The sequence below is a fragment of the Gopherus flavomarginatus genome, chromosome 1 (assembly GCF_025201925.1).
Source record: "Gopherus flavomarginatus isolate rGopFla2 chromosome 1, rGopFla2.mat.asm, whole genome shotgun sequence".
Classification (NCBI taxonomy): Eukaryota; Metazoa; Chordata; order Testudines; family Testudinidae; genus Gopherus; species Gopherus flavomarginatus.
In genome coordinates, this window is record NC_066617.1 from 268001953 (window position 1) to 268017310 (window position 15358).

At 39.9% G+C, this 15358-nt stretch overlaps 1 protein-coding gene across 3 annotated transcripts; it reads left to right on the top strand.

Moving 5' to 3' along the window:
* The first annotated feature begins 190 nt into the window (after positions 1 to 190).
* On the top strand, positions 191 to 15139 carry POGLUT2 (protein O-glucosyltransferase 2). Of its 3 annotated transcripts, none has more exons than XM_050949338.1 (10): positions 191 to 355; positions 4286 to 4491; positions 5971 to 6176; positions 7198 to 7275; positions 9977 to 10149; positions 11726 to 11963; positions 12427 to 12636; positions 13099 to 13188; positions 13893 to 13997; positions 15027 to 15139. In XM_050949338.1, exons 1-10 carry the CDS (start codon positions 198 to 200, stop codon positions 15042 to 15044), a joined length of 1482 nt encoding a protein of 493 aa, XP_050805295.1. In that variant the 5' UTR covers positions 191 to 197; the 3' UTR covers positions 15045 to 15139. The 3 variants fall into 3 exon arrangements, with proteins under 3 accessions (XP_050805295.1, XP_050805287.1, XP_050805302.1); XM_050949330.1 differs by having other exon boundaries at positions 270 to 777; XM_050949345.1 differs by lacking the exons at positions 191 to 355; positions 4286 to 4491 and adding an exon at positions 630 to 777.
* Positions 15140 to 15358: the final 219 nt, after the last annotated feature.

A 15358-nucleotide genomic window follows, 5' to 3' on the forward strand; every position in this document is an offset into this window, starting at 1 on the left:
ACGCTGCAAATGTCTGCACTCGTTTGAAATAGCTTGAAGGTTCTCGCCCCCGCCCAAACCATACTGGTAATGAGTGTCAGTGGTGAGGTACAAGGCTGCTGTGATTCTTGTTGCTGGACTACATTTCCCAGCATTACTGCTCAGCCTGGGAAGTGAGACAATATCATCATTCATTCGGAAGAAGTTTTGTTGGACCAATGAAACAATTCCCGTTCCTCTCCTGCCCGCTGAGACTGACGATAGGGTTAACCCGAAGATGCTGTTCCAGCTCCAGGGTTAAAGGCAGAAGAATCGATACACACAGAGACAAAGAAACAGGGACACGGCAGCAGCTCCTGATTGTGTCTATTCTGTGGTAACTAATGTAGTTAACTGGCTTCTCCCTTGTAGTTTGCTTAGGAGGAAAGTGGAAATATTCAAGACTTCTTAGAAACAAACAAGCTAACGCTAAGTCAAGGCAGATGAGTAACTGAGCAGATGTTATTGCAGCCGTAACTGATTCACAAGTTACACTTTAGCACACGTTTTCTACCCCTTCCCTGCAGCTTGGCCTGTCGTCTTGTTTGTGTTTTTTCCTGAGGAGGAAATCTTGTAAATGTTTAGCATTTGGCTGCTTTGTTACTTAACGCTTGGAACCATTCCCGTGTTCACTGTCTCGGGTGGAGGAAACCAGCTGAGTCCGGAGAACAGTTTAATATGGGGACCTGGTCTGACAGCAGATGTTGTCCTCCCTGCTCGGTATTTTTATGTTCAGGCTTTGGACACTGAAGGGCAGAGGTAAGCATGACAGCACTTTATCACAGCAACTTTAAATTGTGTTTGTGGCCAAAAAGATGTTCGAGTTTAAAAATGGCCCTTTTTCCTTCACAGGTCTAAATACTCACGAGGCTCTCATTCCCACCGTATCTGAATTTAAAATTAGAAATGACTGTTCTTTCTCTGGCATTCCCAAGGCCCTTTCCCCAGAAATATTTAAGCATTGTGCAACTTTACTCAAATTACACACATGCTTAAGTGTTCTGAGGATCTGGGTCCAAGTCATACCTACAGAATTTCTTTGACAAAATAACTTTTACTATTTTTCCTCCAGTTACACTGCAGAGCCAGACCCCTCACATCTATATTACATTCCATTGTGCTTTGTTCATCACCAGTAGAATTGACCCTACCCTCTCTTCAGAGCCACATGAGTATGCCTGTATATATTGACTCTCTTGTTATTTAATTAAGAAAGCTACTTAATTTGCCTTTCTTGCAGAAAAGGATATTAATGCTGAAGGCCCCAAATCTGACTTATATTTTGTGCCTTATATCTCTTTGTAAACTTTAATTGTCATGTATCAAAATGTTATTTTAATTAAATGAATTCCAGCAGACCTTACTCCTGGAAATCAGTGTACTTGTGCAATACATGAAGGAAAAATATTCAATGAAGATTCAAGGATCCCTGTTGGCACATAAAACTGTGATTCCATAGACATAATTTGAGTTGCACCCCTCTCCCCCATCCACCAGCATTAATTTGGCCCTGAGATTTTATTTTTAAGCTTCCCTGGGATATTATCCACAGTAAGAAAAAATAATATAAGTTTAAAAAACCTATGGCGGTCTTTTCAAAATCTCCTGCTCCATTGCCCTAATATAAAATTTGCCATTCACCTCAAGTTTCACAGGCATCATACAGGATCTGAGATGGGGAAAGGAAATGAAAATTGGGTTACAGACAAAATAAAAGCATCTTGGCCCAGCAAACAAGTTACAGCTAATTCTCCCTTGTCAAGCCTATATATATAAGAAACTGGTCAGATTAAGTTATGGTGTGACCTCTAGACTTTCCTGCTTCTTTCCATTGTCACACAAACCAGTAATCCCCACAAACATGTAGGTATCAGATCTATGAATCCGTTTAAAATAATTGCTTATTAAATACTGTATAGAACATTAAAGAAACCTAGTAATGTTTTGAGACAACCTAAACTTAATTCAAAGATTGAAATTAGTGAGGTAGATCATCTCTAGACAGGAAAAACCCAGCAGAGAACAGAAAACCCACGACTTGCCACTTGTGGCGTTTTCACCAAAATATTCCATGAAGAGGTAGGGCTTGTTTCCTCTATCCCCTCATGGAACTGGCAGAGGGACTGGAGGAAATTTTCAGAGGCACCAATAGCAGCTGGTTTTCTAACTCCCATTAAATGTCAGTGGGAGTTGGGCATCTAAACGTCATTTATTGCTTTGAAAATCTCCTCAGCCCCTTACACTTGCAAATTCCCTAAGATCTGAGGAGGCCAGATCCATTTGAACAGAGAGTCTATATGCTTTGGCACTGCTTCCCAGACCCTTCCCCTTCTTTAACAGGAGCACAGCTTCTAAAGGACCCAAGCTGCCATGGCATCCCTACAGGTTGCTATCCACATACCCCTTCCCAAGGAGGATGTACAGTTTCATTCAACAGAGTGGGGAATCCATGTAAAGTAACAACAGTGAGATTAGCATTATCTTATGAGGGGATTCCCTGAAGGTTGCAAGGTTGCCACCTTGTCACAGACAGAAAATGCCTCCTAGCCAAACCCCCACACTCTGCAGGGCTCCTAGTATCTTAGTGGGGTACTGAGAAGGGATGATGCTGGAAAGCTGTCCCCTTTAGCTCTGGTAGCTCCCATCCTTCATACACAGCATAGATTTGATCAAAGAAGTGGAGGTGGACAATCTGGTCTAATACCTGGTAGCACATACCATTGTTACAGTTGTAAAACTGTTCCCTGCATTCATAACTTTCCAAGCCATTCACTCTTTAGGCTGAACTTTTCTAGATTTGGTGTCTATACATTGTGAAGTTCTTTTTAAAGTTTGAGCAAAATCTCGTAAACATTTTTTTTATGAGACACTCCTAAAGTTCTTCTGTTTCTATCTTGAGATTTATATTTGAGATATTCTGACTTCCTGTATAAACAAGAGATTATCTTCAAATGTTTAGATATTGTACTCAATTCTTTTCCCCACATCTGTTATTAAAGACTGTATATCTTTCCATAAGACCTACAAAGCAAGCCAAATCTGAAGACATTTGGTTCAGTAGCTGTAAAGTTACCAAAGTGTAAAATTTGCAAAGTGAAACTTGTTCCTACAGTTTCCATACCTACTCAGTGTCACTCATCTGGAGGGCACAGTCACTTGGTCACTCGTGCCAGTTGAAATGTCACTCATAAGTAGTGCTGCAGGTAATAAGAAAAGTTTTTGTCTTCAGCTCCTACTCTCATTTCCTGGCGCTTCTGAGCAGGCAGCCAAGATTTCCACCTCCTGTTTTTCTTGCTGCTCCACAACCACCTCTATGAATTGGGGCAAGAAGTGAAGAGGAATAGGTGGCCAATACTGCTCTTTTTTGTGAGGTAAACAGGATCAGTGGGGTTAGAAAAAAATGAAAGAAAAAAGAAAGAGGGAGAGGGAGACTTTACCATACCAGGAAGAGGACCAATGGAAAAGGGGATGTGGGAGAGAAAGGGCCTGCTGGTAAGGAGGGAGAGTGGTGAGAGAAAGAAAAAGGAAAAGGAACCTCTGTAAAGATAGTCTTGTGGTTAATACATAGGACTTATTGCTAGGAATGGTGGGTTCCATGTGTCCACTGGCTCTCCATGTGATGTTGACAGAGTCACTTCACCCTCCTCCCCACAAAAGTAATACACTCCTATTTCCCTGGTAGGAGGAAGCACTTTAAGACCATAGAATGGGAGGATTGCTGTTCATTTATAATACCAGAAGGGAGAGAAGTGCTGAATCAGAAGAGCTCATTTACCTCACAAGCTCATATCTGCAGAAACGTCACTGGGCAAGGAGGTACTTTGCCTTTGAACTAGTTCATTTGCAGGGGCAGGACGTCTCAATGGTCTGTTGAGTCACTATGGTCCGAATTTTCAGAAGGGCTCAGACCTCACACTCGGCCAGATTTTCAAAACTGCTTGGCTCTCATTTAAGCACCAAAATAAGAAGACAGATTTTCATAAGAGCTCAGTACATTGGGTGCTAAGGTCTATTGAAATCTGCCCATTGGTGCTGCAGTGGGAGCTGCTGCCTACTGAGCACTTTTGAAAATCCAGGCCTTATTTGGAAATTGGAGCTGAAGTCTTTGGAAAATCTGGGCACTGAGCACTTGGAAATATTGCACAATCTAGCTCTCACTAAAGTCAATGACAATCTTTCCACTGACTTTAACTGGCATTGGATCAGACCCTAAGAAAACTGTTACATAGCCACTTTTTAATCACAACTGTACTTGTTCCCTGTGTAGGTTTACTTTCTCTCCAGGAACAAATGCATTCCAGGTGAAGATCACTGCTCCTGATGAGCAGTTCACTCGGATAGGAGTGCAGATATTAGACAGAAAAGATGGCTCCTTCATTGTGAGGTACAGAATGTATGCAAGCTACAAAAACCTGAAGATAGAAATCAAAGTCAAAAACAAACATGTTGCCAAGTCTCCATATATTTTAAAAGGTACAAAGAAGAATTACACGATACAACTTTATTTTACATAGCGGGTTTTTTTTTTATACAAACTGTAGCCCAAAATGCTTTACAGTCCTAGGGTCTGATCCTGCAAGTTGCTGAGGCTTAGGTTCACAAAGGTACTTAGGCACTCAACTCCCAGTTTTAGATTCTACTGCAATCCACAATCCCCACTCAGCTTCCCCTGAACCCTGAAGACACCTAAACTCACTCGGGCTATGTCTACACAGGGATAAAAGCCTGCGGCATGGTCATGGCTAGCCCAGATCAGCTGACTTGGGCTCATGTTCTAGGGCTGAAAAATTGCTGTGTAGACAGACATTTGGGCTTGGGCTGGAACCTAAGCTCCGGGACCCTGAAAGGGTGGAAGGTCCCAGACCTGAGGCTCTAGCCCAAGCCCAAATGTCTGCACAGTGATTTTTCAGCTGCCCTGGCCAGCCATGGGTTTTTTATCTCTGTATAGACATACCTTCAGCACCTAAGTTTTTGTGTAAAAATTCCCTAGGTGCCTATGTTTTTGCCTCTGAACATGTACACTGCTGCCTCACTCAAGGCATCCAGACAGCTATCTCCCACCTAGGGCCCAGAGTGATCCACAGATTGGGAAAGACAAGCATGCGAACCTTGCCTGCCGTGGCCAATCTGGTAGGCATGCTCAGAGGCTGCCTAACTCCACACAAAATGACAATTAGGAGGACCAAGCCCTCCTTTTAACCATTAGACCAATAGTTAGGGTATTCAACTGGGATATGAGATACCACTAGTTCAGGTCCCCTGTCACCTGATAAATACAAGGGATTTGAACAGGGACCTGCCACCTCTTCTGCCCACATCAGGCAAGAAGGCAGGCAAACGCCTATCTTCTCCTAGTTTGAGGATAACTCTGGGCCTTAGGCAGGAGATAGGTTTTTTTATTCTGGAACAGAGTATCCACACAGGGTAGTTATTCTAGAATAGCTAAATTATGTCAGAACAGTTATGCTGTTCCATTTCCCCTTTGTACACCAGGGTCTAAGAGTCTAAGTTACACGCTAAGCAGGAACGGCGCCAGGGTTTTTGGCGCCCTAGGCAGGGGTCCTTCCACGCTCCCGGCAATTCTATGGCGGGGGGGCCCTTCCGCGCTCCCGGTCTTCGAGGCACTTCGGCGTCAGGTCCTGGAGCGAGTGAAGGACCTGCCGCAGAATTGCCAACGACGACTCAGAGCGCGGAAGGACCTCCCGCCGCCGAATTGCCACCGAGGGTGGCAAAATGCCACCCTCCCACATCCTGGCACCCTAGGCGACTGCCTAGGGCGCCTAAATGGAAGTGCCAGCCCTGACGCTAAGAAGGTTGGAACAAAGTGTAACTTATATTATACTGATTCACCTCTGAATTTGTCTCAAAGTCCAGAGTAACTAACTTCTGAATTCAATATCTTGTCTGTGTTGCACATTAAAATAATCTAAAAATTTGCTGTGTATATAACAGGCCCTGTTTACCATGAGAATTGTGACTGCCCTCGCGAAGACAGCACTACATGGCTGGAAGATATGAGCTGCCCTCAAGCCATTCCACAGATTCAGAGAGACCTAGCACATTTTCCCACTGTTGACCCAGATAAGATTGCAAAGGAAATTCCACAACGGTTTGGACAAAGACAGAGTTTGTGTCACTATACCATAAAAGATAACAAGGTACAGTATGTGATTTAGCTGAAGTATTAAAAGGAGGCTTCTAGCTAGTTATATATTTAGGCTGGTTAACACTTTCTATTATAAAGGATTCTTTTGACCTTTTCTTTGAGAAGCTCTCACACTTCAGTTGTTTGCTTCATTATCCCTCAAATATAATATTGAACTCTTATATAATGTTTTTCATCTGTAGAACTCAATACTTCCTTCCTTTGTAAGGTGTTTTACATCCATGTTATAGATGGGGCAGTTGAAACACAGAGAGGCAAATTACTTTGCCCGCAGTCACATAGCAGATCAATAGTAGAGTTAGGAGTAGACCCAAATGTCCTGACTCTCAGTTCAGTTTCCTGTCCACTACGCTTTACAAGAGTTTTGAATACTAATCAGTTATGTATGGTGTGGTGGTCTAAGAATCCTCAACTCTTGCTAACAAAACTCTACTAATTTCAGAAGAGCTTCTAGCGGTGTATTAAATGTCAGGTGTTTCCTTGCCCTCCTTGCACATTAGGGGGCTATATAGGGAAATGTGCAATCTTGTGCAGTCAGTCAAAGAACCAACCTAGCACAAGGCAGGGTGGGTTGTGCCTCTCTAGTTGTGCAGCCTGCCTTCTTTCTCTCTGTTTTTGGTTCTTTTGTGTGTTAAAGTTTTGGATTCCTAGAAATAAAGTAGTGTTACATCGCAACCTTCCAGAGAGAATATTTTATATTTTTGTCTAGCTTGTCTGTTTGCCATGAACATAATCTGCGAAAGCAGTGCAGTAGAGTCATGCTTGAAAGTGATGAGTTTCTGTTTACAGGGGATCATTTTTAAAGGTGACTGCAAAGGACAAAAAATGTGTGCCCCCTTTTTTGCTTCATCAGAGAGGTAGGACATTCCAAGGCCTCCCAAAATTATTTGAAGTTATATAAAGGTGAAGCCATACAATCTGTCTGATTGTTTACTGTGAAACAGGAAAGCTCCAATAATGTATTTTTTCCCCAAGCAAAAACACTAATGCAGTAATGTTTGGATTATTTTTAGGTTTATATAAGGACCCATGGTGAGCATGTAGGCTTCAGGATTTTCATGGACGCTATACTACTTTCTTTGACTAGAAAAGTGAGTATATATTAGTCTTATATATTGTATATGATAGTGTTTAAATAGCAAAAATTTCCCTGAAATCTTTATTACAGGGTTGATGCCTGCACAGCAATAAAGAAAATACCACTGTTCTTGTTCTCTTATTTTTTATTACTTTCACATTAATAAGTAATAAGCTAGCAGGATTGTTCCTAATGAAGTTGGGTGTTCGGGTATGCTCTTTGATTAGTCTGCAGAATGTAACTTACAAACGTTAATTATCTGCAATGTTGTTTTAGCTATGCAGGTCCCAGAACATTAGAGAAACAAGGTAGGTGAGGTAATATCTTTTATTGGACCAACTTCTGTTGGTGAAAGAGACAAGCTTTCGAGTTTACACAGAGTGTGTTAAGGCATGTATTCTGGACTCTCTCCTCGGATCAACCTGTGGGTCAACACTTTTCACAAAAAGATCACTCCATATCTGACGTCTCAGTCCTCGTCCTCAAATAAACCTGCACAACACCTTCAAAAGACGAGCCTGGGAGCTTAAATTAAGTTTGCTAGACATTGAAAATCATGGAGTTAATAAATACACTGGATTTGTGGCTTATTACAACAGTCTGTAACCCAGTAGTCCCCCTTTTTTTGTCCTATGACTGCAGAGATGTTAAGATGCCACTTCACCTTGAATGGTCTCTTACAATACATGCTAACTACTTATGCTGAACGATCGCTTCCACCTTCTATTTAGCTGTGACACTCCGTATACATTTCCCAGACCTGAAGAGGAGCTCTATGTAAGCTCTATCTCTCTCTTACCAGGAAAAGCTGGTCCAATAAAAGATATTACCTCACCGACCTTGTCTCTCAAATATTAATTAGGTAGCTAGACCTTATGACAAAGACCCATATAGGATTTAATAGAAAACAATTGTCCATAGGCTTTGTGAACCATCCGATAGGATTTAACAGACAATTATTTCACTGCTAATACATATTGTAGGATGATTTAAACAAATCTCAGGGAATTTATATAATTCTCTGTTAAATTCTATATACTGTGGAAAGAGGCCAGAGACAAAGAGAGGCTGGGGAAGATGTCCCCCAGTGGAGAAACCACAAAGCACTACCACATGCTATCTTTTGAGGACTGCCTGGTAAGCCCTTGCATAGGGGGCATGGATGAGGAAGCAGGAGTGGGGTCACAGCACATAATACTGTGGAGATCTGAGCAACACTGCTGCTCACAGGCCAGCCAGGGGAAGCTGCCATAATTTAAACAAGCACCTAGGTTACAGTGGGGGTTTTCCAGACCCAACTATACTCAAAATTAAATTTCTAGAGAATCCTATTTGTTTCATCTCTGTTCAGTTCTATACCACTTTTCCATTGGCTAATATGATTGAAGAACAAAAAAAATCTATTGTGTTGAAGAAGAAAATTAGCCCCCAAATGACTCTGTGGTCTGAAAATGTAAACACTGATAATATGTAGTTTATAGCTTGTCCATTACAGTTATCGAATAGAACCAGTAGATGGCATTGTGTTCATAGAGATTATTCCTAAAGATTACAGCCTTTCCAGGCTCTCTGTGAAGTGAAGATTCCCTTTTTTTAAATAAAAGCCAGATAAAACCCTGTGTGTCTGTATGTAAACTGATAATAAGAACTGGTCCTTTGTTTCTCTACCTCTAGAACGTCCATGCTTTTCTGCCTGTTCTTAACAGGGAATGCTAAAGGTTTCCCTGTGTCATCAAGTTAGAGAAAATAAACTTTGCTGTCCTTTCTCAACCATAGGAGAGGGTGTATAAACCCTACTTAATATCTGGCAGAGGATTAGTTTCTGTCTCTGTCTCTGAATGTAAGTTGAGTCAGAAACCTAATGTTTCTAATGCTTGGACAGCAGAGGAATCAAGACGTTGCAATGTGGATGAGCCACAATGAAATTAATTACCTTGCTGGTCCGAACAACAAAGTATTTTTAAAAAGTTTTACATATGCACACACTATGGAGAGGCAGTAATGTGCTTATAATTGCATATTATATATACTTGGGGACTTGATCAATATTGGTAATTAATGTGTATGTAGATAATTGTTATCCATTTTTAGAAGATATTTTTGTTTATATTTTGTGATCATTGATGAAGGAACAGTAGTTTTAGTCAGAATTAACATTATAGTACAATGATGGAATAGGTATATCTTTTATTTAATAAGACTAATGTGGTTTTATTATGTAGACAATGTAAAATTGATTGTGTCCTTAAGTATTAATTTCCATCTATGTAAGATTTTGTAAATGGCATGGTACAACTACACTGCTGTCAGTTTGCAACCTTAATAGCTTTTGAAATGGAGTTTTTTGATTTTGGAATATATACGAAGACCTGAGCATCATGAACAAGGAGAGAGGATGCTTTGTTATATCTAGATGAGTAGCTTTTATGTGATTCCTTTTGAAAACTAATTTGTTATAATGCTGCTTTGTTTTCTGACCTGATAATAGAGATAGTTAAAACATGGATTTCTGTGAACAGCATGCCTGAAGAGTGATGAGCAATTTGTTATAGTTTTTGAATATATTATGGCCCTGAACCTTACTTTTCCCTTAGACTTCTCTTATTGTACATAATTTCAAATACTATATTGATCAAGAAAAAAAAGTTTATTCCTATGTATTAATACATACAATACACACTAACACATCAATGCTATCATTTGTCTTCTTTTAGGTGAAAATGCCAGACGTAGAGTTTTTTGTTAATTTAGGGGATTGGCCTTTAGAGAAAAAGAAATCTACTCAGAACCTTCATCCCATCTTCTCATGGTGTGGATCCACTGAATCGAAAGACATTGTGATGCCAACCTATGATTTGACGGACTCAGTCTTAGAAACTATGGGCCGGTAAGAAGCTATGTAAATTTTTCACAAAGCACTAAATATGAATGAATGGGCTTCCAATAGACTCCTGCATTACCAATACTTCAATAATTGTTGTACTATGTATTTACTCAAATGAATTTCTATGTTGATACTGAGACACCATTTTAGACCAGATAAGGTATACAGAATGTCTAAGTTTAGCCATTTTATCCTTTACATAATTGTTGTATTCCTTCAATGTCCTATATCAGAAACCAGAGACCAAATGTAGTCCAATCAAAACACTAAAAAATGTATTTTGTCACTGATGACATCTGTCTCTCCACCACTCATGATCATATCCTGGGAAGGGTTGTCTTCAACTTTTCCCTGCATATTCAGGCTTTCTACAAATCTTGCTGCTTCTCTCTCCATAACATTTCTGAGATACCCGAGTACCTCAGGGGTCGGTCCTGGGGCCAATTTTGTATAACATCTTTATTAATAATCTGGATGATGAGATGAATTGCACTCTCAGCAAGTTCGCAGATGACACTAAGCTGGGGGAGAGGTAGATATGCTGGAGGGTAGGAATAGGGTCCAGAGTGACTTAGACAAATTGGAGGATTGGGCCAAAAAAAATCTTATGCGGTTCAACAAGGACAAGTGCAGAGTCCTCCACTTAGGACGGAAGAATCCCATGCACTGCTACAGGCTGGGGAACGACTGGCTAAGCAGCAGTTCTGCAGAAAAGGACATGGGAATTACAGTGGATGAGAAGCTGGATATGAGTCAGCAGTGTGCCCTTGTTGCCAAGACGGCTAAAGACATATTGGGCTGCATTAGTAGGAGCGCTGCCAGCAGATTGAGGGAAGTGATTATTCCCCTCTATTCGGCACTGAGGCGGCCACATCCCTAACAGCTATGTTGCCTGTTCAGAACCATACAAAGCCAGTTTTTAAGATGATCTTTCTTGTCCATGACTCTGAATCCATTTGAATCCTTCCCCCGGCTCACACTGTTTCACTGCATTCAGTTCACCCTTCTTGTCCTTATCAAGACCCTTCCCAGGTCTGTCTCTCTTTATTTGTGCATTCTGATCTCCTACTGCAGCACCTTCTCGCTGTCTCCTTCACTCTGGCAAAGAAAGCACCCTCATCCACCCTTTGTCAGCCTCACACACAGCCATCTCCATACTTTCTTCCATACTGTCTCTGGCACATAAAATGCTTCTCTGCACTGACCCACAAAGCCACTAATGTCTTCCTCCTTCAAATCTTTCCTCAAGATCCACCTGTGGCATGATGCCTGTAAGATATCAACTAATGAATGGTGGCTTGAGAATCAGATGGCGTTTGTTTGCATTTATTTTATCTATTACAATCACAAAAAGTTTACAAACATCTATTTGATTATAACCCTGCCTTTGTATGTCATCTGTCTTCTTAGATTGTAGAGTTTTTTGAATAACACCACTGAAATCAGTGGAAATGTGGTGTATAACTGTTGAGGGAGAATCGGGTCCAGAATTGTATTACAATAATATTTTAAAAAACTGGTGCATAAAAACGTCAAGAGTCCTCTTTTCTGAAATCACTTGTTCCCTCCTGACATCTAGAGTCAGCCTGGACATGATGTCTGTGCAGGCCAACACTGGGCCACCCTGGGAAGACAAGAATACTACAGCAATTTGGAGGGGACGTGACAGCCGCAAAGAGAGGCTTGAACTTGTAAAACTCAGTAGAAAATATCCGGATGTCATAGATGCTGCTTTCACAAACTTTTTCTTTTTTAAACACAATGAAAGCCTTTATGGTCCCATTGTGAAGCATATTTCATTTTTTGATTTTTTCAAGGTAGGACATAAATTGCTCTTTAGACCTTCTTGCAGACTTAACTCACCAGTGTTTGAGAATTTTCCTCCTCTTGCCTACCGTCTTTGTACATATAATACATATATATTAAAGTACTTAACTTTTCAGGCACAACCTGTTTATGATTATCAGATTTGACTTAGATTTTGAGGTTTTATAGGAACTTTCTGTCCAATCTAATCTCTAGATTCCATTTTATTGTTCTTCTGTCCTGACTGGTGATCATAACTTCTCCCAATACAATATATTTAGCTAGTGGAACTAATCTCATCTGCTTATTAACAATAAAGATTACCTATAATGCAATGCCTGTCTGGCATAATCTGCATGTTTTAAAATGAACAAGCCCCCTGCATTTAATATTCTCAGAATAAAACCCCACAAAACCAATTCCTACTACCTGTTTTTAATATGTTTATTAATCAATTATTGTATGTTTTTGCAGTATAAATATCAAATTAATATTGATGGTACAGTGGCTGCATACAGATTGCCTTACCTGTTAGCAGGAAACAGTGTAGTACTGAAGCAAGACTCCTTCTACTATGAACATTTTTATAATGAGCTGCAGCCCTGGAAACACTACATTCCATTTAAAAATGACCTGAGTGACCTACTGGAGAAGCTACAGTGGGCAAAAGATCATGATGAAGAGGTAAATCTATATTAACACACTGAGAAACATTTCCTGACAAACTAAAAGTAGGTGAATACAAGTTAATTTGTTTAAAAACAAACAAAACATTAGCAGGTCTTAAGAATGAGTGTCGCATATTATACCAATGGGGAAGCAAAGCATATTTAGCTTGCGTATTCTTCTACAGCCATTACTTTGAAAATTAATCTGAGTTTTTGATAAATTAAAGATGTATTTACAGAGTAAGAACACCTTTCTTTCGACATTAAGAATATGTCAATTTTCAGTCTCCCTCACATGTTATCAGTAATAAAGGTTTATTTATTATTTTATGGAGCAGTCACCATGGTGGTACCTAAACACTCGTCTACAAAATTGGATGTCTAATTACTAAAACTGTACATATTGTGTTACATTTCAGAATCTCTACTACCATCTCCAGAAATGTTCCTATTTCAGGATTTTCCTTTTCTTTGACAGGCAAGGAATATTGCAAAAACAGGGCAAGAATTTGCAAGAAATAACCTCATGGGAGATCATGTATTCTGTTATTATTTCAAACTTTTCCAGGTCAGTACATCAGACTATTAGGAAAAAGAAGTTATGTAGAAAGCATTTAAGAATATACAGACACTGGATCAGCCAGTCCAGAGATGAAGTCACAAAGCAAAGAGTAACAATGGGAAACATTAAGTAGATTGTGGACATTCTGTGACGCTTATGCCCTAACAGATCCCCTTAAAGTTAGAGTGGCAGTTTGAGAGAGGCATTCCAGCTCCCATAAATCTCAGTCTAATCTACAAGAAAATGTTCCCATATTCCTCACACTAGCACTCAGCAAAGATCTAAGAGCATAGACTCATTCTCCTATCCTCAGACACAGCTGAAAATGTCTGTAAAAGCAGCAAAGACTCCTGTGGCACCTTATAGACTAACAGACGTTTTGGAGCATGAGCTTTCGTGGGTGAATACCCACTTCCTCAGATGCCACAGGATTCTTTGCTGCTTTTACAGATCCAGACTAACACGGCTACCCCTCTGATACCTGAAAATGTCTGTGTATTAGCACTGAGGTTTTGACACTTCAGTGAGGCACCACATGGGATCTCTGACAGCAGTTAAGTATCAGCTTACCTCCTCTGTGATATGGTGGGCTTTTCTGAGAGCAATGGAAGATTCTTTGGCAAGACAGCTCTCACAAAAATTATTGATCTGAGGTGTGGATATTACAGGCCATTCATAGAGTAAGAATACCTTCCTCTTTTTTGAATTAGGAATATGCCAATTTACAAGTGAGTGAGCCAAAAATCAGAGATGGCATGGAGAAGGTAGAGCAGCCTGACGATGACCTGTTTCCATGTACTTGCCACAGAAAGAAGGTATGGTCTGTACAACAATGGTCTGATCCTGCAAGATGCTGAATGTCCTCAATTCCTATTTAATTGAATGGGAGCTGAATGTGTCCAGCACCCAACATCATCAGGGCTCAAGATGAGTTTCATTCAAATTCTGATAACTAATGGGCTTGTCTGTATTTTTATTTTTTATTTTTAAAATTGTGTATTTGCACCAACTAAGCAGCTGAAAACTGCTGCTGAAAAACAGAGTTAACTGAGAGCTAACTCCTGTGAAATCCCTGGGGCAACGCCACAAGGTAGAGAAAAGTAGTAGAACAGAAGAGTTTCAGAAAGGCAATAATTTTGTCTGTGAAATCAAAAAAAGCCAGAAGTGTCAAGGTTTCCATTTTTAATTTAATCTTTTCTGGATTTTTGTACTATTACTTTAAATTTACTGGTTTGTAAAACTGCTGATAACCAACCACTGAAAGAATGTTTTCATAATTCCTGTAGAATAAATAAGAGCCCTAGTAGTGAGAATAATTTCCTTGAAAATGGATTGCCTCAGTGGTCACATGTTTTCAAAATTAAATAAATATATGTAAGATTAAACTAAATGGCTCTAAAAATTAATAGCTAATTTATAGTAAGTTTTTTTTGAAGCATATCCCAATTCATTGAGTCAGACCCATTCAGCTGTGGCTGGCACAAACAAGGAATTCTGTATCTCATAGACCCTGTTGTGAGTGGAGGTTTGAGGACACAGCAAACATTCAGGACCCTCCTCCCACTTCACCCTGCATACTTCAAAGAGTGTCTATCAGCCACAAATAAGCCAGGGTAGAGGGAGGAAACAAACCAACCTGCACTTACCTGGATACAGTGGCCAATAAAGGACATGGAGAAGCTGCAGCCACTGTTTGAATCTTTGGGCTGAAACAGTGGCCAAAGAGGAACTGTTCCTTTCTGTCTCTTTAGAAAGGAAAAGGATCATTGAATTAAAGCAAGATATACAAGACTATATTGACTATTAAAACTGCAGTAGTTAATATATTTCCTTCTTAATTACAGGCCAAAGATGAACTCTAACAGGAAGAAATACAGTCATTTTTAGGAATGTTTACCTATCTTCAGAATCCCTGTAAAAGAAAATAAAAGGAACATTATTTTATTAACAATTTCAATGGACAATACAAAACAGTGTAGTACTTGCTGTTTTGAAATGTTTTTATTTTTTTTTTAATAAAGTCACCATCATTTCAAAAAGCGATGTTGTTACTATTTTAAGACCTGATTCTGCAAACGGATGGTGAGCAGGCACCTTCCACAAACTGCTTTATGGACTCAGTACACATAATATGTTAAGTCTAAACAACTTCTCCTGGAGTTTGGCTTTAAACAAC